Raw genomic sequence first — 25,241 nt, 5'->3', positions numbered from 1 at the left:
CTTTTCAGTTTCGCGCCCTGGCGCGGACGGGGCGGGGCCTCTGACGCGTCCCAGGGGGCGGGGCTATGCAAATGTACTGCGGGGGAGCGCCAATCGGGACGGAGCGGGAGGGGCGGGGCTATGCAAATACACCGCGGGCAGCGCCAATCGGGACGGGGGCGGGGCTATGCAAATCTTCACACCGGGGAGCGCCAATCGGGACGCAGAGGGCGGCTATGCAGACCGCGCGCGGGCGCGCGGTGGGCGGGGCTTATGCAAATGAATCGCCGGGGACGGTCCAAAGAGCGGCCGCATGTAGATGAGGGGGCGGGGCCGCGCGGGGCCCCGCCCTCCTTCCGGCGCCGCCCCCTCCACGTCGCCGCCCGCGGTCCGTCCCCCGCGCGGTCCCCCCGGTCCGTCCCCCCGCGCGGTCCCCCCCGCTCCGGGATGTGGCTCTTCTCCCGGGACCCGGTGCGCGACTTCCCGTACGAGATCGGCACCGGAACCGACGGCGGAACCGGAACCGGAACCGACACCGAGAGCGAGCCCGAGGCCTGGGGGGACGCGGGGCCCTGGCGGCTCCTCCGCGGTCGCCGCAAGGTGGGGGGGGGGGTCCGGGGGGGTCCGGGGGGGGGGCGCGGACGGGGCCGTGACGCAGTTCCGGTCCCCCCCCCCCCCCAGACCACCGGGGAGCCGGTGTCCGTGTTCGCCCATGACGTCACGGCCGGGCCCCCTGACGTCACGGCCGCCGCCCGCGCCGCCCTCAAGCGGTTCAAGACCCTGCGACACCCGAACGTGGTGGCGTTTGGGGACGCGCTGGAGGTGACGGGGACGGGGGGGACGGGGGGACATGGGACATGAAGGGACATAGGGGGGACATGGAGGGACAGGGGGACATGGGGACATGGGGACATTGGGGGGACACAGGGGACATTGGGGACATGAAGGGACATAGAGGGGACATGGGGGGACATGGAGGGACAGGGGGACATGGGGGGACATGGGGACATGGAGGGGACACAGGGGACATTGGGGACATGGAAGGATGAGGGGACATAGGGGGGACATGGAGGGACAGGGGGACATGGGGGGACATGGGGGGACACGGGGACATGGGGGGGACACAGGGGACATTGGGGGATGGGGACATGAAGGGACATAGGGGGGACATGGGGGACATGGAGGGACAGGGGGACATGGAGGGACAGGGGGACATGGGGGGACATGGGGACATGGAAGGATGAGGGGACATAGGGACATTGGGGGGATAGAGGGACATGGGGGACATGGGGACATGGGGACACATGGGGGGGACATGGGGACATGGGGGGGACATGGGGACATGGAGGGGCACAGGGGACATTGGGGACATGGAGGGATAAGAGAACATTGGGACATTGGGGGATGGGGACATGAAGGGACATAGGGGGGACATGGAGGGACAGGGGGACATGGGACATGGAGGGGACACAGGGGACATAGAGACATGGAAGGATGAGGGGACATAGGGACATTGGGGGGACAGGAGGGACATGGAGGGACAGGGGGATACAGGGAGACATGGAGGGGAATGGGGGGACATGGGGACACATGGGGACAGGAGTGACTTGGGGACATGGAGGGACATGGGGGGACATTGGGGACATGGAAGGACATGGGGGGACATGGGGGATGTGAGGGGGAATGGGGGGACATGGGGACAGGAGTGACTTGGACATTGGGGACATTGGGGACATGGGGGGACATGAAGGGACATGGGGGACATGGGGACACATGGGGACAGGAGTGACTTGGGGACATGGAGGGACACAGGGGGACATTGGGGACATGGAAGGACATGGGGGGACATGGGGGATGTGAGGGGGAATGGGGGGACATGGGGACAGGGGGATACAGGGAGACATGGAGGGGAATGGGGGGACATGGGGACACATGGGGACAGGAGTGACTTGGGGGACATGGAGGGACATGGGGACATGGAGAGACAGAGGGACATGGAGGGACATTGGGGACATGGGGGGATATGGGGGGAATGGGGGGACATGGGGACATGGAGGGACATTGACAGGGACATGGAGGGGAATGGAGGAACATTGGGGACATGGAGGGACATGGGGGGACATGAGGGGACATGGGGACATGGAGGGGACATGGAAGGATGAGGGGACATAGGGACATTGGGGGGATAGGAGGGACATGGAGGGACAGGGGGATACAGGGAGACATGGAGGGGAATGGGGACACATGGGGACACATGGGGACAGGAGTGACTTGGGGACATGGAGGGACATGGGGGGATAGGGGGACATGGGGGATGTGGGGAGGAATGGGGGGACATGGGGACATGGAGAGACAGAGGGACATGGGGGGACATGGGGACATGGAAGGACATGGAGGGACATGGGGGTGACGCGGCGCCCTCCCCCCCAGACGGACAAGGTGATCTACCTGGTGACGGAGCCGGTGACGCCGCTGCGGCAGCACCTGAGGGGACACGGGGGGACCCTGCCCGAGGAGGAGGTGGCCTGGGGGCTGCACCAGCTGCTGGTGAGGGGCCCCGGCGTCCGGGTGACACCGCGATGGTAGGGGTGACGCGGTGACAGGGGTGACGCGGTGACACGGGTGACACGGTGACACGGGTGCCATGGCGACACGGTGACGTAGTGATGCGGTTAGGTGACGTGGTGACACGGGTGACGTGGTGACATGGGTGACACGGTGACACGGGTGACATGGTGACATGGGTGACACGGGTGCCGTGGCGACACGGTGACGTAGTGATGTGGTTAGGTGACACGGTGACACGGGTGACGTGGCGACACGGGTGACATGTTGACACGGGTGACACGGTGACACGGGTGACACAGTGACACGGGTGCCGTGGCGACACGGTGATGTAGTGATGTGGTTAGGTGACACGGTGATATGGGTGACGTGGTGACACGGTGACACGGGTGACATGGTGACACGGTGACACGGGTGCCGTGGCGACACGGTGACGTAGTGATGTGGTTAGGTGACACGGGTGCCGTGGCGACACGGTGACATAGTGATGTGGTTAGGTGACACGGTGACACGGGTGACGTGGTGACACAGGTGACATGGTGACACTGGTGACACGGGTGCCATGGCGACACGGTGATGTAGTGATGTGGTTAGGTGACACGGTGACACGGGTGACGTGGTGGCGCAGTGACGGGGTGACATGTTGACACGTGTGCCGCGGTGACACACTGACGCGATGACGTGGGTGACATGTTGACATGGGTGACACGTTGACATGGGTGACACGGTGACACATTGACGTGATGACATGGGTGACGTGTTGACATGGGTGACACGGTGATGTGGTGACACGTTGTCACGGTGAGGTGTTGACACGGTGACATGGAGCCACAGTGACGTGGCGACATGAGTGACACGTTGACACAGGTGACACGTTGATGTGACTTGTTGACGCGGTGACACGGGTGACGCGGTGACACGATGTATTGACGCGATGATGTGGGTGACACATTGACGCGGTAACACGGTGACACGGGTAACACAGGTGACATGACCTGGTGATGCGGTGATGTGGGTGACACGGTGATGCGGTGACATGGTGACATGTTGACACGGTGATGCGGTGACACAGGTGACGCGATGCGTTGACGTGGTGATGTGGGTGACAAAGGTGGCATGGTGATGCGGTGACACGGGTGACACATTGACCTGGTGACGTGGTCATGCGGTGATATGGTGACACAGGTGACACGTTGATGCGGTGATCCAGTGACGGGTGACATGCTGACCTGGTGACATGGAGATGCGGAGATATGGTGACACAGATGACGCGGTGACACGGTGATGTGGGTGACGTGGGTGGTGGTTGATACACGGTGATGTGGTGACATGGTGACGCAGGTGGCACGTTGACGCGTAGACGCTGTAACGTTGTGACATGGGGACACAGGCGACATGTTGACATGATGATGAGGTGACGGTGACACGGGTGCCGCAGTGACGTGGGTGACACGTTGACCCGGTGACATGTTACCGTGGTGACGTAGTGACATATTGCCATGGTGATGCAGTGATACGGTGACATGGTGACATGCTGCAGTGACGTGGGTGACGCGGTGACATGATGTGTTGACGTGGTGACACGGGTGGCACATTGATGCGTAGACGCGGTAATGTGACGACACGGTGACATGTTGACCTGGTGACGCAGTGACACGGGTGACACATTGACGCGGTGATGCAGTGACGTGGTGACACGGGTGATGCAGGTGACACAGGTGACACGTTGACACTTAGACACAGTAACGTGGTGACACGGGTGGCACCTTGACCTGGTGACGCCGTGGCAGGGTGCCCCGTTGCCATGGTGCCGCATGCCCTGTTGCCGCGGTGACATTGTGCTGTGACGACACAGGTGGCGTGGGTGACACACTGACACGGTGACATGTTGCCATGGTGACGCGGGTGACGCGGGTAATGCAGGTGACACATTGACATGTAGACATGGTCACATGACACGGGTGACACGCTGACGCGGTGACGCGGGTGGTGCGGGTGACACATTGACATGTAGATGCGGTAACGTGACACGGGTGACGCGGTGACACGTTGCCATGGTGACGCAGGTGACGTGGGTGACACATTGACATGTAGACGCAGTAATGTGACGCGGTGACGCGTTGCTGTGGTGATATGGGTGACATGGGTGATGCGGGTGACACATTGACATGTAGACGCGGTAACGTGACACGGGTGACACACTGACACGTTGCTATGGTGATGCGGGTGATCCGGGTGACGCATTGACATGTAGATGCAGTAACGTGACACGGGTGACACGCTGATGTGGTGACACATTGCCATGGTGACGTGAGTGATGAGGGTGACACACTGACATGTAGCCGTGGTAAAGTGACATGCTGATGCAGTGACGCGGGTGACACGGGTGACACATTGACATGCAGACGCAGTAATGTGACGCGGTGACGCGTTGCTATGGTGATATGGGTGACACGGGTGATGTGGGTGACACATTGACATGTAGACGCGGTAACGTGACACGGGTGCCGCGCTGACGCGGTGACATGTTGCCATGGTGACACGGGTGACATGGGTGACACATTGACATGTAGACACGGTAACGTGACATGGGTGACACACTGACGTGGTGACGCGTTGCTATGGTGACATGGGTGACACATTGACATGTAGCTGCAGTAACGTGACATGGGTGACGCGCTGATGCGGTGACACGTTGCCATGGTGACGCGGGTGATGCGGCTGACACATTGACGTGTAGCCGCGCTAATGTGACACGGGTGACGCGCTGACGTGTCGCCATGGTGACACGGGTGGTGCGGGTGACACGGGTGACACATTGACATGTAGCTGCGGTAACGTGACACGGGTGACATTGACGTGACATGTTGCCATGGTGACACGGGTGACACATTGACATGTAGCTGCAGTAACGTGACATGGGTGACGCGCTGATGCGGTGACGCGTTGCCATGGTGGTGCAGGTGACATGGGTGATGCAGGTGACATGGGTGACACATTGACATGTAGCCGCGGTAGCGTGACATGGGTGACACACTGATGCGGTGACGCGTCGCCGTGGTGACACGGGTGACACATTGACATGTAGCCGCGGTAACGTGACATGGGTGACACACTGACGTGGTGACGCGTTGCTATGGTGACATGGGTGACACATTGACATGTAGCTGCAGTAACATGACACGGGTGACATTGACGTGACATGTTGCCATGGTGACACGGGTGACACATTGACATGTAGCTGCGGTAACATGACACGAGTGACGCGCTGACACGTTGCCATAGTGATGTAGGTGACATGGGTGATGCAGGTGACACGGGTGACACATCGACATGTAGATGCGGCGACATGACACGGGTGACATTGACGTGGCATGTTGCCATGGTGACACGGGTGACACATTGACATGTAGCTGCAGTAACGTGACATGGGTGACGCGCTGAGGCGGTGACACGTTGCCATGGTGACACGGGTGATGCGGCTGACACATTGACATGTAGCCGCGGTAATGTGACACGGGTGACGTGCTGACGCGTCGCCATGGTGACACGGGTGGTGCGGGTGACACGGGTGACACATTGACATGTAGCCGCGGTAATGTGACACGGGTGACACGCTGACACCATGGCGACACGGGTAGTGCGGGTGACATGGGTGAAGCATTGACATGTAGATGCGGTGACATGACACGGGTGACATTGACATGACATGTCGCCATGGTGACACATTGACATGTAGCCGTGGTAACGTGACACGGGTGACGCGTCGCCGTGGTGACGCGGGTGGTGCGGGTGACACATCGACATGTAGATGCGGTGACATGACACGGGTGACATTGACGTGGCATGTTGCCGTGGTGACACGGGTGACACATTGACATGTAGCCACGGTAACGTGACGCGGGTGGCGCGTTGCCGTGGTGACATGGGTGACGCAGATGACACATTGACATGTAGCCGCGGTAACATGACATGGGTGATGTGCTGACGCGGTGACGCATCGCCATGGTGACACGGGTGATGCGTCGCCGTGGTGACGCAGGTGACGCGGGTGACACGTTGAGATGTAGCCGCGGTGACGTGACACGGGTGCCGCGCTGACGCGGTGACACGTCGCCATGGTGACACGGGGTGACACGCTGACGCGGTGACACGGGTGACACGTCTCCATGGTGACGCGGGTGATGCACTGACATGTCGCCATGGTGACGCGGTGACACGTCGCCGTGGTGACATGGGTGACGCGTCGCCGTGGCGACACGGGTGACACGCTGACGCGGTGACACGTCTCCATGGTGACACGGGTGACACGTCGCCATGGTGACGCGGGTGATGCACTGACATGTCGCCATGGCGACGCGGTGACACGTCGCCGTGGTGACACGGGTGACACGTCGCCATGGTGACACGGGTGACACGCTGACGCGGTGACACGTCTCCATGGTGACACGGGTGACACGTCTCCATGGTGACGCGGGTGATGCACTGACATGTCGCCATGGTGACGCGGTGACACGTCGCCGTGGTGACACGGGTGACACGTCGCCATGGTGACGCGGTGACGCGTCGCCATGGTGACACGGGTGACACGTCTCCATGGCGACGCGGGTGATGCACTGACATGTCGCCATGGTGACGCGGGTGACACGGGTGACGCGTCGCCATGGTGACGCGGGTGACACGGGTGACACGTCTCCATGGCGACGCGGGTGATGCACTGACACGTCGCCATGGTGACACGGGTGACACGTCTCCATGGTGACGCGGGTGATGCACTGACACGTCGCCGTGGTGACACGGGTGACACGTCGCCATGGTGACGCGGGTGATGCACTGACACGTCGCCGTGGTGACACGGGTGACGCGTCGCCATGGTGACACGGGTGACACGCTGACGCGGTGACACGTCTCCATGGCGACGCGGGTGATGCACTGACATGTCGCCGTGGTGACACGGGTGACGCGTCGCCATGGTGACGCGTGGCCCCGCCCCCAGCGCGCCCTGGCCTTCCTGGAGGGCTCCGGCCTCGTCCACGGGGCCGTCGGCGCCGGCGCCGTCTTCGTGGACCGGGGGGGGGAGTGGAAGCTGGGGGGGCTCCACCGGGCGGCCCCCCCCGGCCCCCCCGCCCCCCCCGCCCGGGCGCCGGGGCCCCCCCGGCCACACGACCCCCCCGAGCTGGCGGGGGGGGGGCTCGACCCGGAGCAGCCCTGGTGAGAGGGGACACGGGGGGGACATTGGGGACATGGGGGGGACATGGGGACACGGGGACATGGGGGGGACATGGGGGGGACACGGGGACATGGGGGGGACATGGGGGGGACACGGGGACATGGGGACATTGAGGACACGGGGGGACATTGGGGACATGGGGACATGGTGGGAACATAGGGACATTGGGGACATGGGGACATGGGGGGGACATGGGGATGTTGGGGACATGGGGGGGATGTGGGGACGTTGGGGGGACACTGGGGACATGGGGACATTGGGGACATGGGGACACTGGGGACATGGGGACATTGGGGACATGGGGACATTGGGGACACGGGGGGGACATTGGGGACACGGGGGGGACATTGGGGACATGGGGGGGACATTGGGGACATGGGGACATTGGGGACATGGGGATGTTGGGGACATGGGGGGGATGTGGGGACGTTGGGGGGGGACACGGGGACATTGGGGACCTGGGGGGGACGTTGGGGACCTGGGGACGACATTGGGGACCTGGGGACATGGGGAGGACATTGAGAACACAGGGGGACATGGGGATATGGGGGGACATGGGGACATTGGGGACATGGGGACATTGGAGATGGGAGACATGGGGACACGGGGGGACATTGGGGACATTGGGGACATGGGGATATTGGGGACATGGGGGGGACATGGGGACATTGGGGATGGGGGACATGGGGATGGGGGGACATAGGGGAAATGGGGACATTGGGGACATTGGGGACATGGGGAGGACATTGGGGCATTGGGGACGGGGGGACATGGGGGGACATTGGGGACACAGGGGGGACATGGGGGGGATATGAGGGGACATGGGGGACATTGAGGACATGGGGAGGACATTTGGGACATGGGGGATGGGGGACATTGGGGATGGGGGGGACATAGGGGACATGGGGGGGACATCAGGGACATTGGGGACATGGGGACATGGGGAGGACATTGGGGATATGGGGAGGACATTGGGGACATGGGCATGGGGGGACATGGGGATATTTGGGACATGGGGGGGACATGGGGACATTGGGGATGGGAGACATGGGGATGGGGGGACATAGGGGACATGGGGAGGACATCGGGGACATTGGGGACATGGGGAGGACAGTGGGGACACGGGGGGGGACATGGGGGGATACGAGGGGACATGGGGGACATGGGGGACATTGAGGATATGGAGGGGACATGGGGACATTGGGGATGGGGGACATGAGGATGGGGGGACATAGGGGACATGGGGGGACATCGGGGACATTAGAGACATGGGGACATTGGGGCATTGGGGACATGGGGACGGGGGGACATGGGGAGGACATTGGGGACACAGGGGGGACATGGGGGAGATATGAGGGAACATGGGGACATGGGGGACATGGGGGACATTGAGGACACGGGGGGGACATTGGGGACATGGGGAGGACATTGGGGACATGGGGGACATGGGGACATTGGGGACATGGGGATGTGGGGACATTGGGGGGGACACAAGGACATTGGGGACACGGGGGGACATTGGGGGCATTGGGGACATGGGGATGGGGGGACATGAGGATATTGGGGACACGGGGGGGACATGGCGGGGATATGGGGAGGACATTGGGGACATGGGGGGCATTGGGGATAGGAAGACATGGGGGCACATGGGGACATGGGGGATATGGGGACAGGGAGGGACATGGGGACATTGGGGACATTGGGGAAATGAGGGGGACCTGGGCATTGGGAATATGGGGACATGGAGGGGCTGTGGAGGGACATGGGGACATGGAGGGACATGAGGGAGGACATGGGGGGCATTGGGGATATGGGGACATGGAGGGACATGGGGACGGGGGGACATTGGGGCCGGGGGGGGTATGGGGACATGGGGGGAGTCATGGCAGGAAGGGGGGGACATGGGGCCAGGGAGGGGTCCCAGAGGGACATTGGGGACACTGGGACCATTGGGGACACTGGGGCCATTGGTGACACTGGTGACATTGGTGACACTGGTGACATTGGGGACACTGGGGACACTGGTGACATTGGGGACACTGGTGACACGGGGGCCATTGGTGACACTGGGGACACTGGTGACACTGGTGACATTGGTGACATTGGGGACACTGGGGACACCCGCAGGGCCGGGGACCGGTGGCGTCTCGGCTGCCTCCTCTGGGAGCTCTTCAACGGGCCCCTCCCCCACAGCGCCGCCCTGCGCAACTTCGGCAAGGTGGGGGCGGGGCCTGGGCCGGGGGGCGGGGCCTCGAGGGGGGCGGGGCCTATGGGCATCGGAGGGCGGGGCCTGGCGGGGCGGGGTGCTGGGGGCGGGGGAGGGGCTGCCCGGACCCTGGGGCCCTCCGGGGGAGGGGGCGGGGCCTCGAGGGGGGCGGGGCCTCGGAGGGGGCGGGGCCCGGCGGGGCGGGGTGCTGGGGGCGGGGGAGGGGCTGCCCGGACCCTGGGGCCCTCCGGGGGAGGGGGCGGGGCCTCGGGGGGGGGCGGGGCTAAGTGGGGAGGGACTGCCCGGACGCCGGGGCCCTTGAGGGGGGGGGAAGTTTGGGGGGGAGGGGGATCCTGGACACCTGGGCCCCTCCCTGACCCCCCCCCCCCCGCCCCCCCCGGACACCTGGGCCCCCCCCGGACGCCTGGGCCCCCTCTTTGGCCCCCCTGGGCCCCTCCCTGACCCCCCCGGACGGCCTGGGGCCCCCCCGTGACCCCCCGGACGCCTGGGCCCCTCTTTGGCCCCCCTGGGCCCCTCCCTGAACCCCCCGGACGCCTGAGCCCCCCCGTGACCCCCCGGGCCCCCCCGTGACCCCCCGGACGCCTGGGCCCCCCTGTGACCCGCCTGGGCTCCCCCGTGACCCCCCGGGCCCCCCCGTGACCCCGCCGGACGCCTGGGCCCCCCTGTGACCCGCCTGGGCTCCCCCGTGACCCCCCGGGCCCCCCCGTGACCCCCCGGACGCCTGGGCCCCCCTGTGACCCGCCTGGGCTCCCCCGTGACCCCCCGGGGCCCCCCCCGTGACCCCCCGGATGCCTGGACCCCCGTGACCCCCCTCGGCCCCTCCCTGGCCCCCCTGGGCCCCCCCCGTGACCCCCGGATGCCTGGGCCCCCCTCGACACGCCCCCCGCCCCCGGACACCTGGGCCCCCCCGTGACCCCCCTGGGCCCCCCCCGTGACCCCCCCGGACGCCTGGCCCCTCCGTGACCCCCCCGGACCCCCGTGACCCCCTCCCGGCCGCCTGGGCCCCCCCGTGACCCTCCCGGACGCCTGGGCCCCCCCGTGACCCCCCTGGGTCCCTCCGTGACCCCCTCCCGGATGCCTGGGCACCCCCGTGACCCCCCGGGCCCCCCTGTGACCCCCCCGGCCGCCTGGCCCCCCCGTGAACCCCCCGGATGCCTGGGCCCCCCTGTGACCCCCCTGGGCCCCTCCGTGACCCCCCGGACGCCTGGGCCCCCCCGTGACCCCCTTGGACCCCCCCGTGACACCCCCCGGGCCCCCCCGTGACCCCCCCGTCCGCCCGGTCGCAGCTCCCGGCCCCGCTCGTCGCCCCCTTCTCGGAGCTGGTGGCGGCGGCTCCGGCCGCCCGGCCCGGCCCGGCCCAGCTCCTGCAGCGGCTGCGGCGCCCGGGGGCCTTCCTGGACTGCGGCCTCGTGGCCACCGGCCTCTTCCTCGAGGAGATGCAGGTGCCTCCTCGGACCAGCCCAGCCCATCCCATCCCCATCCGCATCCATATCCACATCCCGTCCCATCCACATCCCATCCCATCCCATCCCATCCTCATCCCATCCCATCCCATCCATCCCATCCCATCCCCATCCCATCCATCCCATCCATCCATCCCATCCCATCCCATCCCATCCCATCCCATCTCCATCCCATCCCCATCCCATCCCATCCATCCCATCCATCCCATCCCATCCCATCCCATCCCATCCATCCCATCCTCCATCCCATCCCATCCATCCCATCCTCCCATCCCCATCCCATCCCATCCATCCCCATCCCCATCCCATCCCATCCCCATCCCATCCATCCCATCCCATCCCATCCCATCCCCATCCCATCCATCCCATCCCATCCCCATCCATCCCATCCCATCCATCCCATCCCCATCCCATCCCATCCCATCCCATCCCCATCCCATCCCATCCCATCCCATCCCCATCCCCATCCATCCCATCCCATCCCATCCCATCCCATCCCCATCCCATCACCATCCCATCCCCATCCCATCCCATCCCATCCCATCCCATCCCATCCCATCCCATCCCCATCCCATCCCATCCCCATCCCATCCCATCCCCATCCCCATCCCCATCCCATCCCCATCCCATCCCATCCCCATCCCATCCCATCCCATCCCATCCCATCCCCATCCCATCCCATCCATCCCCATCCCATCCCATCCCATCCCATCCCCATCCCCATCCCATCCCATCCCATCCCATCCCATCCCCATCCCATCCCATCCCATCCATCACCATCCCATCCCCATCCCATCCATCCCATCCCCATCCCCATTCCATCCCATCCCCATCCCCATCCCCATCCCCATCCCATCCCCATCCCCATCCCCATCCCCATCCCATCCCATCCCCATCCCATCCCATCCCATCCCATCCCATCCCCATCCCATCCCATCCCATCCATCCCATCCCATCCCATCCCATCCCAATCCCATCCCATCCCATCCCATCCCATCCCATCCACATCCCATCCCATCCCCATCCCCATCCCATCCCATCCCATCCCATCCCATCCCATCCCATCCCATCCCATCCCATCCCATCCCCATCCATCCCCATCCCCATCCCATCCATCCCATCCCATCCCCATCCCATCCCATCCCATCCCATCCCATCCCCATCCCATCCATCCCATCCCATCCCATCCCATCCCATCCCATCCCCATCCATCCCATCCCCATCCCATCCCATCCCATCCCATCCCATCCCATCCCATCCCATCCCATCCCATCCCCATCCCCATCCCATCCCATCCCATCCCATCCCCATCCCATCCCATCCATCCCCATCCCCATCCCCATCCCCATCCCATCCCATCCCATCCCATCCCATCCCATCCCCATCCCATCCCATCCCATCCCATCCCCATCCCATCCCATCCCATCCCCCATCCCATCCCCATCCCATCCCATCCCCATCCCATCCCATCCCATCCCATCCCATCCCATCCCATCCCATCCCATCCCATCCCCATCCCATCCCATCCCATCCCATCCCATCCATCCCATCCCATCCATCCCATCCCATCCCATCCATCCCATCCCATCCCATCCCATCCCATCCCATCCCATCCCCATCCCCATCCATCCCATCCATCCCATCCCCATCCCATCCCATCCCATCCCCATCCCATCCCCATCCCCATCCCATCCCATCCCATCCCATCCCATCCCATCCCATCCCCATCCCATCCCATCCCCATCCCATCCCATCCATCCCATCCCCCATCCCATCCCATCCCCATCCCATCCCATCCCCATCCCATCCCATCCCATCCCCATCCCCATCCCATCCCATCCCCATCCCATCCCATCCCCATCCCATCCCATCCCATCCCCATCCATCCCATCCCCATCCCATCCCCATCCCATCCCCATCCCATCCCATCCCATCCCATCCCATCCCATCCCATCCCCATCCCCATCCCATCCCATCCCATCCCATCCCCATCCCCATCCCCATCCCATCCCCATCCCATCCCATCCCATCCCATCCCATCCCCATCCCCATCCCCATCCCATCCCCATCCCATCCCATCCCATCCCATCCCCATCCCATCCCCATCCCCATCCCCATCCCATCCCCATCCCCATCCCATCCCATCCCCATCCCATCCCCATCCCATCCCATCCCATCCCATCCCATCCCCATCCCCATCCCATCCCCATCCCATCCCCATCCCATCCCCATCCCCATCCCCATCCCATCCCCATCCCATTCCATCCCATCCCATCCCATCCCATCCCATCCCATCCATCCCCATCCCATCCCCATCCCATCCCATCCATCCCATCCCATCCCATCCCATCCCATCCCATCCCATCCCATCCCATCCCCATCCCATCCCCATCCCATCCCCATCCCATCCCCATCCCATCCCATCCCATCCCATCCCATCCCCATCCCATCCCATCCCATCCCATCCCATCCCATCCCATCCCCATCCCATCCCATCCCATCCCATCCCATCCCCATCCCATCCCATCCCATCCCATCCCCATCCCATCCCCATCCCATCCCATCCCCATCCCATCCCATCCCATCCCATCCCATCCCCATCCCCATCCCCATCCCCATCCCCATCCCATCCCCATTCCCATCCCCATCCCCATCCCATTCCCATCTTCATCCCTATCCCGATGCGGCTCCCTCCTCCTCCTCCTCCTCCTCCTCCTCGTCCCTGTTCTGGTCCCCATCCCCACACGGCTCCTCCCCCCCACGTGGCTCCTCCCCCTCCCCCGGCTCCTCCCCCCACGTGGCTCCTCCCCCTCCCCCGGCTCCTCCCCCTCACGTGACTCCTCCCCCCACGTGACTCCTCCCTCAACGCGGCTCCTCCCCCCGCGTGACTCCTCCCCCTCCCTGGCTCCTCCCCCCGTGTGACTCCTCCCCCTCACGCGGCTCCTCCCCCCACGTGGCCCCTCCCCCACGTGGCTCCTCCCCCTCATGCGGCCCCTCCCCCTTACGTGACTCCTCCCCCTCCCCCGGCTCCTCCCCCTCACGTGGCCCCTCCCCCTCACGTGGCTCCTCCCACTCACGTGACTCCTCCCCCTCCCCCGGCTCCTCCCCCTCACGTGACTCCTCCCCCTCACGCGGCTCCTCCCCCTCACGCGGCCCCTCCCCCTTACGTGACTCCTCCCCCTCCCCCAGCTCCTCCCCCTCACGTGGCTCCTCCCCTCACGTGACTCCTCCCCCTCCCTGGCTCCTCCCCCTCACGCGGCTCCTCCCCCTCACGCGGCTCCTCCCCCTCACGTGACCCCTCCCCCTCCCCCGGCTCCTCCCCCTCCCCCGGCTCCTCCCCCTCACGTGACTCCTCCCCCTCACGCGGCTCCTCCCCCTCACGTGGCTCCTCCCCCTCACGTGGCTCCTCCCCCTCACGTGACTCCTCCCCCTCCCCCGGCTCCTCCCCCTCACGTGACTCCTCCCCCTCACGTGACTCCTCCCCCTCACGCGGCTCCTCCCCCTCACGTGGCTCCTCCCCCCACGTGACTCCTCCCCCTCCCCGACTCCTCCCCCCCGCGTGGCTCCTCCCCCTCACGTGGCTCCTCCCCCCCAGCTGCGGGACCCCCCGGAGCTGCGGGCGGGGCTGGAGGCGCTGGGTGGGCGGGGCCGCCTGGCCCGCTCTGCCCCGCCCCTTCCGGCGCCACAAGCTGCTCCCGGCGCTGCTGGCGGCCGCCGCCTTCGGCCGGGCGGGGCCCTGGGCGCTGCCGCCGCTGTTCGAGGTGAGGGCGGGGCCAGCGCCGTGACGTCAGCGTGACGTCAGCGTGACGTCAGCACCGCGTCACCGCCCGCGTCCCCTCGTGTCCCCGTGACGTCACCGTGACGTCAGCGTGACGTCAGCACCGCGTCACCGCCACGTCCCCTCGTGTCCCCGCGACGTCACCGTGACGTCAGCACCGCGTCACCGCCGCATGCCGTGACATCACCGCTGCGTCCCGGCGATGTCACCATCGCGACCCCATGACGTCACCGTGACGTCAGCACCGCATCCCCATGACATCACCACCGCGTCCCCGTGACGTCACCGTGATGTCAGCGTGACATCAGCACCGCGTTCCCGCGATGTCATCGCTGCGTCACCGCGGCGTCACCGTGACGTCAGCACCGCGTTACCGCCGCGTGCCCGTGACATCACCGCTGCGTCCCGGCGATGTCACCATCGCGACCCCATGACGTCAGCGTGACGTCAGCGTGACATCAGCAACGCGTCACCGTGACATCACCGCCGCGTGCCCATGATGTCACTGTCACGTCACCGTGACGTCAGCGCCGCATCCCCGCCGCGTGCCCGTGATGTCACCACCGTGTCCCCGTGACATCACTGCCGCGTGCCCATGACGTCACGGTCACGTCCCCATGACGTCACCGTGATGTCAGCGCCGCGTAAGGGTGACGTCACCACTGCGTCCCCACGATGTCACCGTGACATCACCGCTGCGTCCCCGTGACGTCACCACCGCGTCACTGTGACGGCACCGTGACATCAGCACCACGTCACTGCCGCGTCACCGCGATGTCACGGTGACGTCAGCACTGCGTCACCGCCGCGTTCCCATGATGTCACTGCCGTGTCCCCGTGACGTCACTATGACATCACTGCCGCGTCACTGTGATGTCATTATGACATCACTGGCGCGCCACCGCCACGTCCCCCCCGTGTCAGCACTGCGTCCCCGTGACGTCACCGCCGCGTCTGCGTCGCGTCCCCGTGACGTCACCATGACGTCACCCCCGCGTCACCGCGCTGTCCCCCCTGTCCCCCCCGTGTCCCCCTGTCCCCCCAGGCCGCGCGGCTGTTGGAGCCCCCCGAGTTCCAGGCCCAGGTCGTCCCCGTCATCGTGAAGCTCTTCGCGTCCCCCGACCGGGCCCTGCGCGTCTGCCTGTTGCAGCAGGTACCGCCGGGGCCCCCCGGACGCCTGGGCCCATCCGGACACCTGGGCCCCTTATCCCCTCCCGGACGCCTGGGCCCCTTGTTCCTTCCCCGGACGCCTGGGCCCCTGGTCCCCTCTCGGACGCCTGGGCCCCCCGGACGCCCTGGGCCCCTTGTTCCCCCCCGGATGCCTGGGCCCCCATTGGGCCCCTTGTTCCTCCCTGGACACCTGGGCCCATCCGGACACCTGGGCCCCTTGTTCCCCTCCCCGGACGCCTGGGCCCCCTGGACGCCTGGGCCCCTTCTTCCTCCCCGGATACCTGGGCCCATCCAGACACCAGGGCCCCTTGTTCCACCCCCCCGCCCGGACGCCTGGGCCCCTCGGGACTCCTGGGCCCCTCCCGGACGCCTGGGCCCCTCCCGGACGCCTGGGCCCCTTGTCCCCCCCCCAGCTCGAGCACTACATCGAGTTCCTGCCCGAGGCCGTCGTCACCGACCAGATCTTCCCCCCACGTCGCCCTGGGCTTCCAGGACACCAACCCGGCCGTGCGCGAACAGACCGTGAAGGTGCCCGGACGCCTGGGCCCCTTGAGGAGGGGGGGGGGTGTTGGGGTGCCCGGACGCCTGGGCCCCTCTGTAGGGGGGAGGTGTTGGGGTGCCTGGGCCCCTGCCCCCCCCCCGCCCCGGATGCCTGGGCCCCTGTTGGGGGGGGGGATTTGGGGGCACCTGGATGCTTGGGCCCCCCCCCGCCCCCCGGACGCCTGGGCCCTTTTGTGGGGGTGAGTTCCTGGGCTCCCCCGAACGCCTGGGCCCCCCTTGGGGGTGTTTCTGGGGCACCCGGACGCCTGGGCCCCCCGGATGCCTGGGCCCTTTTGTGGGGGTTTCTGGGGCGCCCGGACGCCTGGGCCCCTTGGAGGTGGGTAGGAGGGCGGTTCTTGGTGCCCGGACGCCTGGGCCCCCCGGACGCCTGGGCCCCTTTGGGGGATGTTTCTGGGGCGCCCGGACGCCTGGGCCCCTTTGGGAGGTGGAGGGGGCTGTTCCCGGTGCCCGAACGCCTGGGCCCCCCCCGGACGCCTGGGCCCCTTTGGGAGGTTGCGAGGGGGTTCCTGGCGGCCGGACACCTGGGCCCCTTTGGGGGGTGTTTCTGGGGTGCCCGGACGCCTGGGCCCCTTTGGGAGGTGGAGGGGGGCATTCCTGGTGCCCGGACGCCTGGGCCCCCCCCGGACGCCTGGGCCCCCCCCGGACGCCTGGGCCCCTTTGGGAGGTTGGGGGATGTTTCTGGGCCCCCCCCGGACGCCTGGGGCCCTTTGGGGGGTGTTTCGGGGATGCCCGGACGCCTGGGCCCCCCCGGACACCTGGGCCCCTTTGGGAGGTGGAGGGGGCCATTCCTGGTGCCCGGACGCCTGGGCCCCTTTGAGGGGTGTTTAGGGGGTGCCCGGCCGCCTGGACCCCCTCGGACGCCTGGGCCCCTTGGGAGGTTGCGAGGGGGTTCCTGGTGCCCGGACGCCTGGGCCCCTTTGGGGGGTGTTTCGGGGATGCCCGGCCGCCTGGGCCCCCCTGGACGCCTGGGCCCCTTTGGGGGGTGTTTCGGGGATGCCCGGACGCCTGGGCCCCCCTGGACGCCTGGGCCCTTGGGGGGATGTTTCTGGGCCCCCCCGGACGCCTGGGCCCCTTTGGGAGGTTGGGGGGCGTTTCGGGGGTGCCCGGCCGCCTGGGCCCCCCCGGACGCCTGGGCCCCGCAGGCCGCGGCGCTCCTGGCCCCCCGGCTGGGCCCGGCCGTGCGCGAGCGGCAGCTCCCGGCGCTGCTGGGGCGGCTCCAGGCCCAGGACCCGCAGGGCCCCGTGCGCTGCGCGGCCACCGCCAGCCTGGGACAGCTGGGGACGCTGCTGCCACCCGAGGTGCGGGGGGGGACGGGGACGTGGGGGGGGGACGGGGACACCGGGACGGGGGGGGACACGGGGGACATGGGGACATGGGGGGACACGGGGGACATGGGGCGATGGGGGGGGACACGGGGACACCAGGACATGAGGGGACACGGGGGGGACACGGGGGACATGGGGGGACACAGGGGACACCGGGACATGAGGGGACACGGGGGGGACACGGGGACATGGGGGGACACGGGGACATTGGGACGGGGGGGGACACGGGGGACATGGGGGGACACAGGGGACACTGGGACATGGGGGGACACGGGGGGGACATGGGGACATGGGGGGGACACGGGGACATGGGGCGATGGGGGGGGACACGGGGACACCAGGACATGAGGGGACACGGGGGGACACGGGGACATGGGGGGGACACGGGGACATTGGGACAGGGGGGGACACGGGGGACATGGGAGGACACAGGGGACACCGGGACGGGGGGGTACAGGGGGGGACACCAGGGACGGGGGACATGAGGGGACACAAGGACACGGGGACATGGGGGGACACGGGGGGGGGCGAGGTGCGGGGGGATGGGGACATGGGGGGGGACACGGGGGACACCGGGACAGGGGGGGACACAGGGGACACGGGGGGTGCTGAGGTGCGGGGGGACACTTGGGATGGGGGGTCACTGGGACATGGGGGACATTGGGGACACAGGGCACACTGGGGACACAGGGAGGACATTGGGGACATGGGGGGACACCGGGACATGGGGGGACATGGGGGGACATGGGGGACACTGGGGATGGGGGGACATGGGGGGTGCTGAGGTGCGGGGGGGACCAGGGACTTGGGGACATGGGGGGACACGGGGGACACCAGGGACGGGGGGACCCAGGGACACCGGGACATGGGGGACATGGGGCGGACACAGGGACAAGGGGGGGACACCAGGACATGGGGGGACAGGGGGGGACATGGGGACACAGAGGACACGGGGCACCGGGGATGGAGGACATAGGGGACACGTCGGGGTCCGGGGTGCGGGGGGACACCAGGGATGGGGGGACATGTGGGGGGACATGGGGACAAGGGGGAGGACACAGGGACATGGGGGGACACAGGGGGGACAATGGGGACACGGGGGACATGGGGACACAGCGACACATGGGGGACATGAGGGACAAGGGGGGACACAGGGACATGGGCACAAGGGGGGACATGGGGACACGGGGACACATGGGGGATACAAGGGACAAGAGGGGACATGGGGACACGGGGGGGACAAGGGAGGGATATGGGGGGGCACAGGGGACACATGGGGGGACACAGGGGCCATGGGGGGTCATCGGGGGACACAGGGGACACAGGGGGGACAACGGGGGGGGCACATGGGGAGGGAGGGGGGTGGGGACACGGGGGGGGCGGGGGGGACACGTGGGGGGACATGGGGGGGGGACACGTGGAGCGGCCCCTGCACCCGTGTGACACCCATGGGACACCCGTGTCACCCGCCGTGTCCCCATGTCCCAGCCCTGCCAGTGGCCGCTCCTGTCCTGGGCGTCCCATGACCCGTTCCAATGTCCCCCCGTGTCCCCGTGTCCCCATGTCCCCGTGGTGACACCCGTGTCCCCCTGTGTCCCCATGTCCCCGTGTCCCGTGGGTGACACCCGTGTCCCTGTGTCCCCATGTCCCCGTGGTGACACCCGTGTCCCCATGTTGCCCCGTGTCCCCCCCCCCGTCCCCCCGTGTCTCCCCGTGTCCCGTGGGTGATGCCATGTCCCTGTGGTGACACCCGTGTCCCATGGGTGATGCTGTGTCCCCGTGGGTGACACCGTGTCCCCATGTCCCTCCATGTCCCTCCATGTCCCCATGTCCCATGGGTGTCCCCATGTCCCCATGTCCCCGTGTCCCGTGGGTGACACCCGTGTCCCCATGTCCCCCCGTGTCCCCGTGTCCCCATGTCCCCATGTCCCATGGGTGTCCCCATGGTGACACTCGTGTCCCCAGTCCCGTCGGCGGCTCCTCCTGGCCCTGTTGTCCCGCGCGTCCCGGGACCCGTTCGGGCCGTCGCGGGTGGCCGTGTCCCCATGTCCCCACGTGTCCCCATGTCCCCATGTCCCCCTGTGTCCCCATGTCCCCATGTCCCATGGGTGTCCCCATGTCCCTCCATGTCCCTCTATGTCCCTCCATGTCCCCAGTCCCGTCGGCGGCTCCTCCTGGCCCTGTTGTCCCGCGCGTCCCGGGACCCGTTCGGGCCGTCGCGGGTGGCCGTGTCCCCATGTCCCCATGTCCCCCCATGTCCCTCCATGTCCCCATGTCCCATGGGTGTCCCCATGTCCCTCCGTGTCCCCAGTCCCGTCGGCGGCTCCTCCTGGCCCTCCTGTCCCGCGCGTCCCGGGACCCATTCGGGCCATCGCGGGTGGCCGTGTCCCCATGACCCTGTGTCCCCATGTCCCCATGTCCCATGGGTGATGCTGTGTCCCATGGGTGTCCCCGTGTCCCAGTCCCGTCGGCGGCTCCTCCTGGCGCTCCTGTCCCGCGCGTCCCGGGACCCCTTCGGGCCGGCGCGGGTGGCCGTGTCCCCATGTCCCCATGTCCCCATGTCCCATGGGTGTCCCCATGTCCCTCCATGTCCCCATGTCCCCGTGGTGACACCCGTGTCCCCGTGTCCCCATGTCCCTCCATGTCCCTCCATGTCCCCAGTCCCGTCGGCGGCTCCTCCTGGCCCTGCTGTCCCGCGCGTCCCGGGACCCCTTCGGGCCGGCGCGGGTGGCCGTGTCCCCATGTCCCCATGTCCCATGGGTGTCCCCATGTCCCCGTGTCCCCCTGTGTCCCCATGTCCCCATATCCCCATGTCCCTCCATGTCCCTCCGTGTCCCCAGTCCCGTCGGCGGCTCCTCCTGGCCCTGCTGTCCCGCGCGTCCCGGGACCCGTTCGGGCCATCGCGGGTGGCCGTGTCCCCCTGTGTCCCCACGTCCCTCCATGTCCCCATGTCCCCGTGGTGACACCCGTGTCCCCGTGTCCCCAGTCCCGTCGGCGGCTCCTCCTGGCCCTGCTGTCCCGCGCGTCCCGGGACCCGTTCGGGCCATCGCGGGTGGCCGCGGTGCTGGCGCTCGGGGCCGCCCGGGGCTGTTGGCGGCCGCCCGAGGTGGCCACGCGGCTCCTGCCCCCGCTCTGCGCCCTGACCCTGGACCCCGAGCGGCCCGTGCGGGAGCAGGTGGGGACGGGGGGGACGGGGGGACAAAGGGGGACATGGGGGGACAAGGGGGGACAGGGACATCCTGGGATCACCCTGGGGACAGGGGCCCTGGGGAAAAGGGGGACACCTGGGGGACAAGGGGGACACCCGGGGGACAGGGACACCCTGGGGACAAGGAGGACACCTGGGGGACAAGGGGGACATGGGGGGACAGGGACACTCTGGGGACAAGGGGGACACCCGGGGGACAAGGGGGACACCCTGGGGACCCCAGGGAACACCCTGGGAACATCCTGGGAACAAGGGGGACATTGGGGGGACAGGGCCTCTCTGGGGACAGGGACAGCCAGGGGACACCCCAGGGGACAGGGGACATCCTGGGATCACCCTGGGGACAGGGGCCCTGGGGACAAGGGGGACACCCGGGGGACAAGGGGACACCCAAGGGGACAGGAGGGCACCCAGGGGGACACCCTGGGGACAAGGGGAGACCCAAGGGGACAGGGGGACACCCTGGGGACAGGGAGACCCTGGGGACACCCAGGGGGTGGGGGGGGCACCCATGGGTGCTGGATCTGGAAGGGGGGGGGGTCTCTGGCCCCCAGGGGGCTCTGGGGAGGGGGAGCACCCAGGGGACAGGGACAAGGGGGACACCCTGGGGACAGGGGGACACCCAAGGGGACAGGAGGGCACCCAAGGGGACAGGGAGACCCTGGGGACAGGGGGAGGCCCTGGGGACACCCTGGGGACAAGAGGGACACCCTGGGGACACCCTGGGGACAGGGGGGCACCCAGGGGTGCTGGGTCCGGGGTGGCTCTCGGTGCCGTTGGGGGGGGCGGTTCCGGGTGCCGGTTCTGACCCCCCCCCCCCGGTTCCCCCCCCGGTTCCCCCCCCCCCCCCAGGTTTTCCGCCTCATCCGGAGCCTCCTGGAGCAGCTGGAGGCGGCGGCGGAGGCGCCCGAGGGGCCGCGGGAGCCGGGTGGGACATGGGGACACGGGGGGGGACATGGGGACATGGGGGGGGGACATGGGGGGACATGGGGGGGGGACATGGGGACATGGGGGGGGACACATGGGGACATGGGGGGGGACATGGGGACATGGGGGGGGACATGGGGGGACATGGGGGGGGGACATGGGGACATGGGGGGGGACATGGGGACACGGGGGGGGACATGGTGGGGACCTGGGGGGGGATACGAGGGGACATGGGAGGACACGGGGGGAAGCAGAGGGACTGGGGGGACACATAGGGACACGAGGGGACATGGCGGGGGGACATGGGGACATGGGGACACGGGGGGGGGGACATGGTGGGGACCTGGGGGGGATACGGGGGGACATGGGGGGACACGAGGGGAGACAGAGGGACTGGGGGGAGGGATACGGGAGGACACATGGGGACATGGGGGGACATGGGGACACGGGAGGACATGGGGGGACATATGGGGACACAGGGAGGGACATGGGGGGGGAATATGGGGACACAGAGGGTCATGGCGGGGGGACATGGGGGGGAGACGGGGACACGAGGGGGACCAGGGAGAGGGATACAGGGGGACACATGGGGACCTGGGAGGGGACATATGGGGACACCGGGGACACATGTAGGGGACATGGGGGGAGACACGAGGGGGGACATGGGGACGGGGGGGGGGAACACAGGGACACCAGGCGGGACATGGGGACACTGGATGGGGAGGACGTGGGACATGGGGAGTAGGACATGGGTGGGGACATGGGGACATGGGGGGGGTGACAATACAGGGGGAACACGGGGGGGGACATGGGGACACAAGGTGGGACATGGGGACACTGGATGGGGAGGACGTGGGGGACATGGGCGGGGACATGGGGGGGGGACACAGGTGACACCCGTGTCCCCCCCCCCAGAGGCGCCGGCCGAGGCCGCAGGGGGGGCCCTGGGGGCCGCCGTGTCCTGGGCTGTCACCGGCGTCTCCTCCCTCACGGCCCGGATCATGGGCGGCCCCGGTGAGGGGCGCCCGGACGCCTGGGCCCATCGGGGCGGGGGGGGGGGTTACCCGGACGCCTGGGCCCATCGCGGGGGGGCTCGGACGCCTGGGCCCATTGGGGGGAGTCCCAAATACCTGGGCCCATTGGGGATGGGTAGGGGGGTTACCCGGACGCCTGGGCCCATCGCGGGGGGGGCTCGGACAGCCTGGGCCCATTGGGGGAGCCCCAAATACCTGGATCCCTTTTGGGGGGGTTACCCGGACGCCTGGGCCCATCGCGGGGGGGCTCGGACGCCTGGGCCCATTGAGGGGGGAGTCCCACATACCTGGGCCCATTGGGGATGGGTGGGGGGGTTACCCGGACGCCTGGGCCCATCGGGGCGGTGGGGGGGGTTACTCGGACGCCTGGGCCCATTGGGGGGAGTCCCAAATACCTGGATCCCTTTTGGGGGGGTTACCCGGACGCCTGGGCCCATCGGGGCGGGGGGGGGGGGGTTACCCGGACGCCTGGGCCCATCGTGGGGGGGCTCGGACGCCTGGGCCCATTGGGGGAGCCCCAAATACCTGGATCCCTTTTGGGGGGGTTACCCGGACGCCTGGGCCCATCGGGGTGGGGGGGGGGTTACCCGGACGCCTGGGCCCATTGTGGGGGGGCTCGGACGCCTGGGCCCATTGGGGGGAGTCCCAAATACCTGGATCCCTTTTGGGGGGTTTACCCGGACGCCTGGGCCCATCGCGGGGGCGCTCGGACGCCTGGGGCCCATTGGGGGAGCCCCAAATACCTGGATCCCTTTTGGGGGGGTTACCCGGACGCCTGGGCCCATCGCGGGGGGGGCTCGGACGCCTGGGCCCATTGGGGGGAGTCCCAAATACCTGGGCCCATTGGGGATGGGTGGGGGGTTACCCGGACGCCTGGGCCCATTGAGGGAGCCCCAAATACCTGGATCCATTTTATGGGGGGGGGGCCCGGACGCCTGGGCCCCCTGGGGGGGGGAGGGTACCCGGACGCCTGGGCCCATCTTGGAGGGGGGCTCGGACGCCTGGGCCCATTGGGGGAGCCCCAAATACCTGGATCCCTTTTGGGGGGGTTACCCGGACGCCTGGGCCCATCGTGGGGGGGCTCGGACGCCTGGGCCCATTGGGGGGAGCCCCAAATACCTGGATCCCTTTTAGGGGGGTTACCCGGACGCCTGGGCCCATCGCGGGGGGGCTCGGACGCCTGGGCCCATCGCGGGGGGGCTCGGACGCCTGGGCCCATTGGGGGGAGTCCCAAATACCTGGGCCCATTGGGGATGGGTGGGGGGGTTACCCGGACGCCTGGGCCCATTTGGGGGAGTCCCAAATACCTGGATCCTTTTGGGGGGGTTACCCGGACGCCTGGGCCCATTGGGGGAGCCCCCAATACCTGGATCCATTTTATGGGGGGGGGGGGCCCGGACGCCTGGGCCCCTCTGGGGGTTTGGGGAGGGTACCCGGATGCCTGGGCCCATTTTGGGGGGGGAGGGGGGGCAAACGGAGCCCGGACGCCCCCAACAGCCCCCCCCCCCCCCCAATCAGGCACCGAGCAGCCCCCGACCCCCCCCGCGGCCCCCCCCCACCGCCCCCGGAGCCAAAACCAGAACCGAGCCGGAGCCGGAACCGCAGCAAGAACCGGAGCAAGAACCGGATCCGGAGCCAGAAGCGGAGCCGGATCCGGATCTGTGGGACAACGAGGACTGGGGCAGCCTCGAGGTGGGGGGCTGGGGCCGGGCTTGGGGCCCCGGACGCCTGGGCCCCGGCACGACCAACCCCCCCCCCTTCCCCCCCCCCCCCC

At 67.8% G+C, this 25,241-nt stretch overlaps 1 protein-coding gene across 1 annotated transcript; it reads left to right on the top strand.

The window, feature by feature from the left end:
* Positions 1 to 426: 426 nt before the first annotated feature.
* On the top strand, positions 427 to 23,447 carry LOC148590222 (N-terminal kinase-like protein; the record flags this gene model as incomplete). Its single annotated transcript, XM_088539300.1, is given in 14 exon segments — positions 427 to 579; positions 661 to 801; positions 2,410 to 2,526; positions 7,541 to 7,669; positions 9,906 to 9,992; positions 11,372 to 11,502; positions 15,060 to 15,225; positions 16,288 to 16,395; positions 16,826 to 16,879; positions 16,881 to 16,940; positions 18,116 to 18,271; positions 21,291 to 21,473; positions 22,359 to 22,434; positions 23,349 to 23,447. Coding segments are annotated over 14 exon segments (1,660 nt in total), but the record flags the coding sequence as incomplete, so codon positions are not given.
* Between the last annotated feature and the right edge of the window lie 1,794 nt (positions 23,448 to 25,241).

The sequence above is a fragment of the Tinamus guttatus genome, unplaced genomic scaffold (assembly GCF_059628265.1).
Source record: "Tinamus guttatus ecotype Peru unplaced genomic scaffold, ASM5962826v1 Tinamus_guttatus_pri_ptg001578l, whole genome shotgun sequence".
NCBI classification, from domain to species: domain Eukaryota; kingdom Metazoa; phylum Chordata; class Aves; order Tinamiformes; family Tinamidae; genus Tinamus; species Tinamus guttatus.
This window is presented reverse-complemented; position numbering and strand designations above follow the sequence as displayed.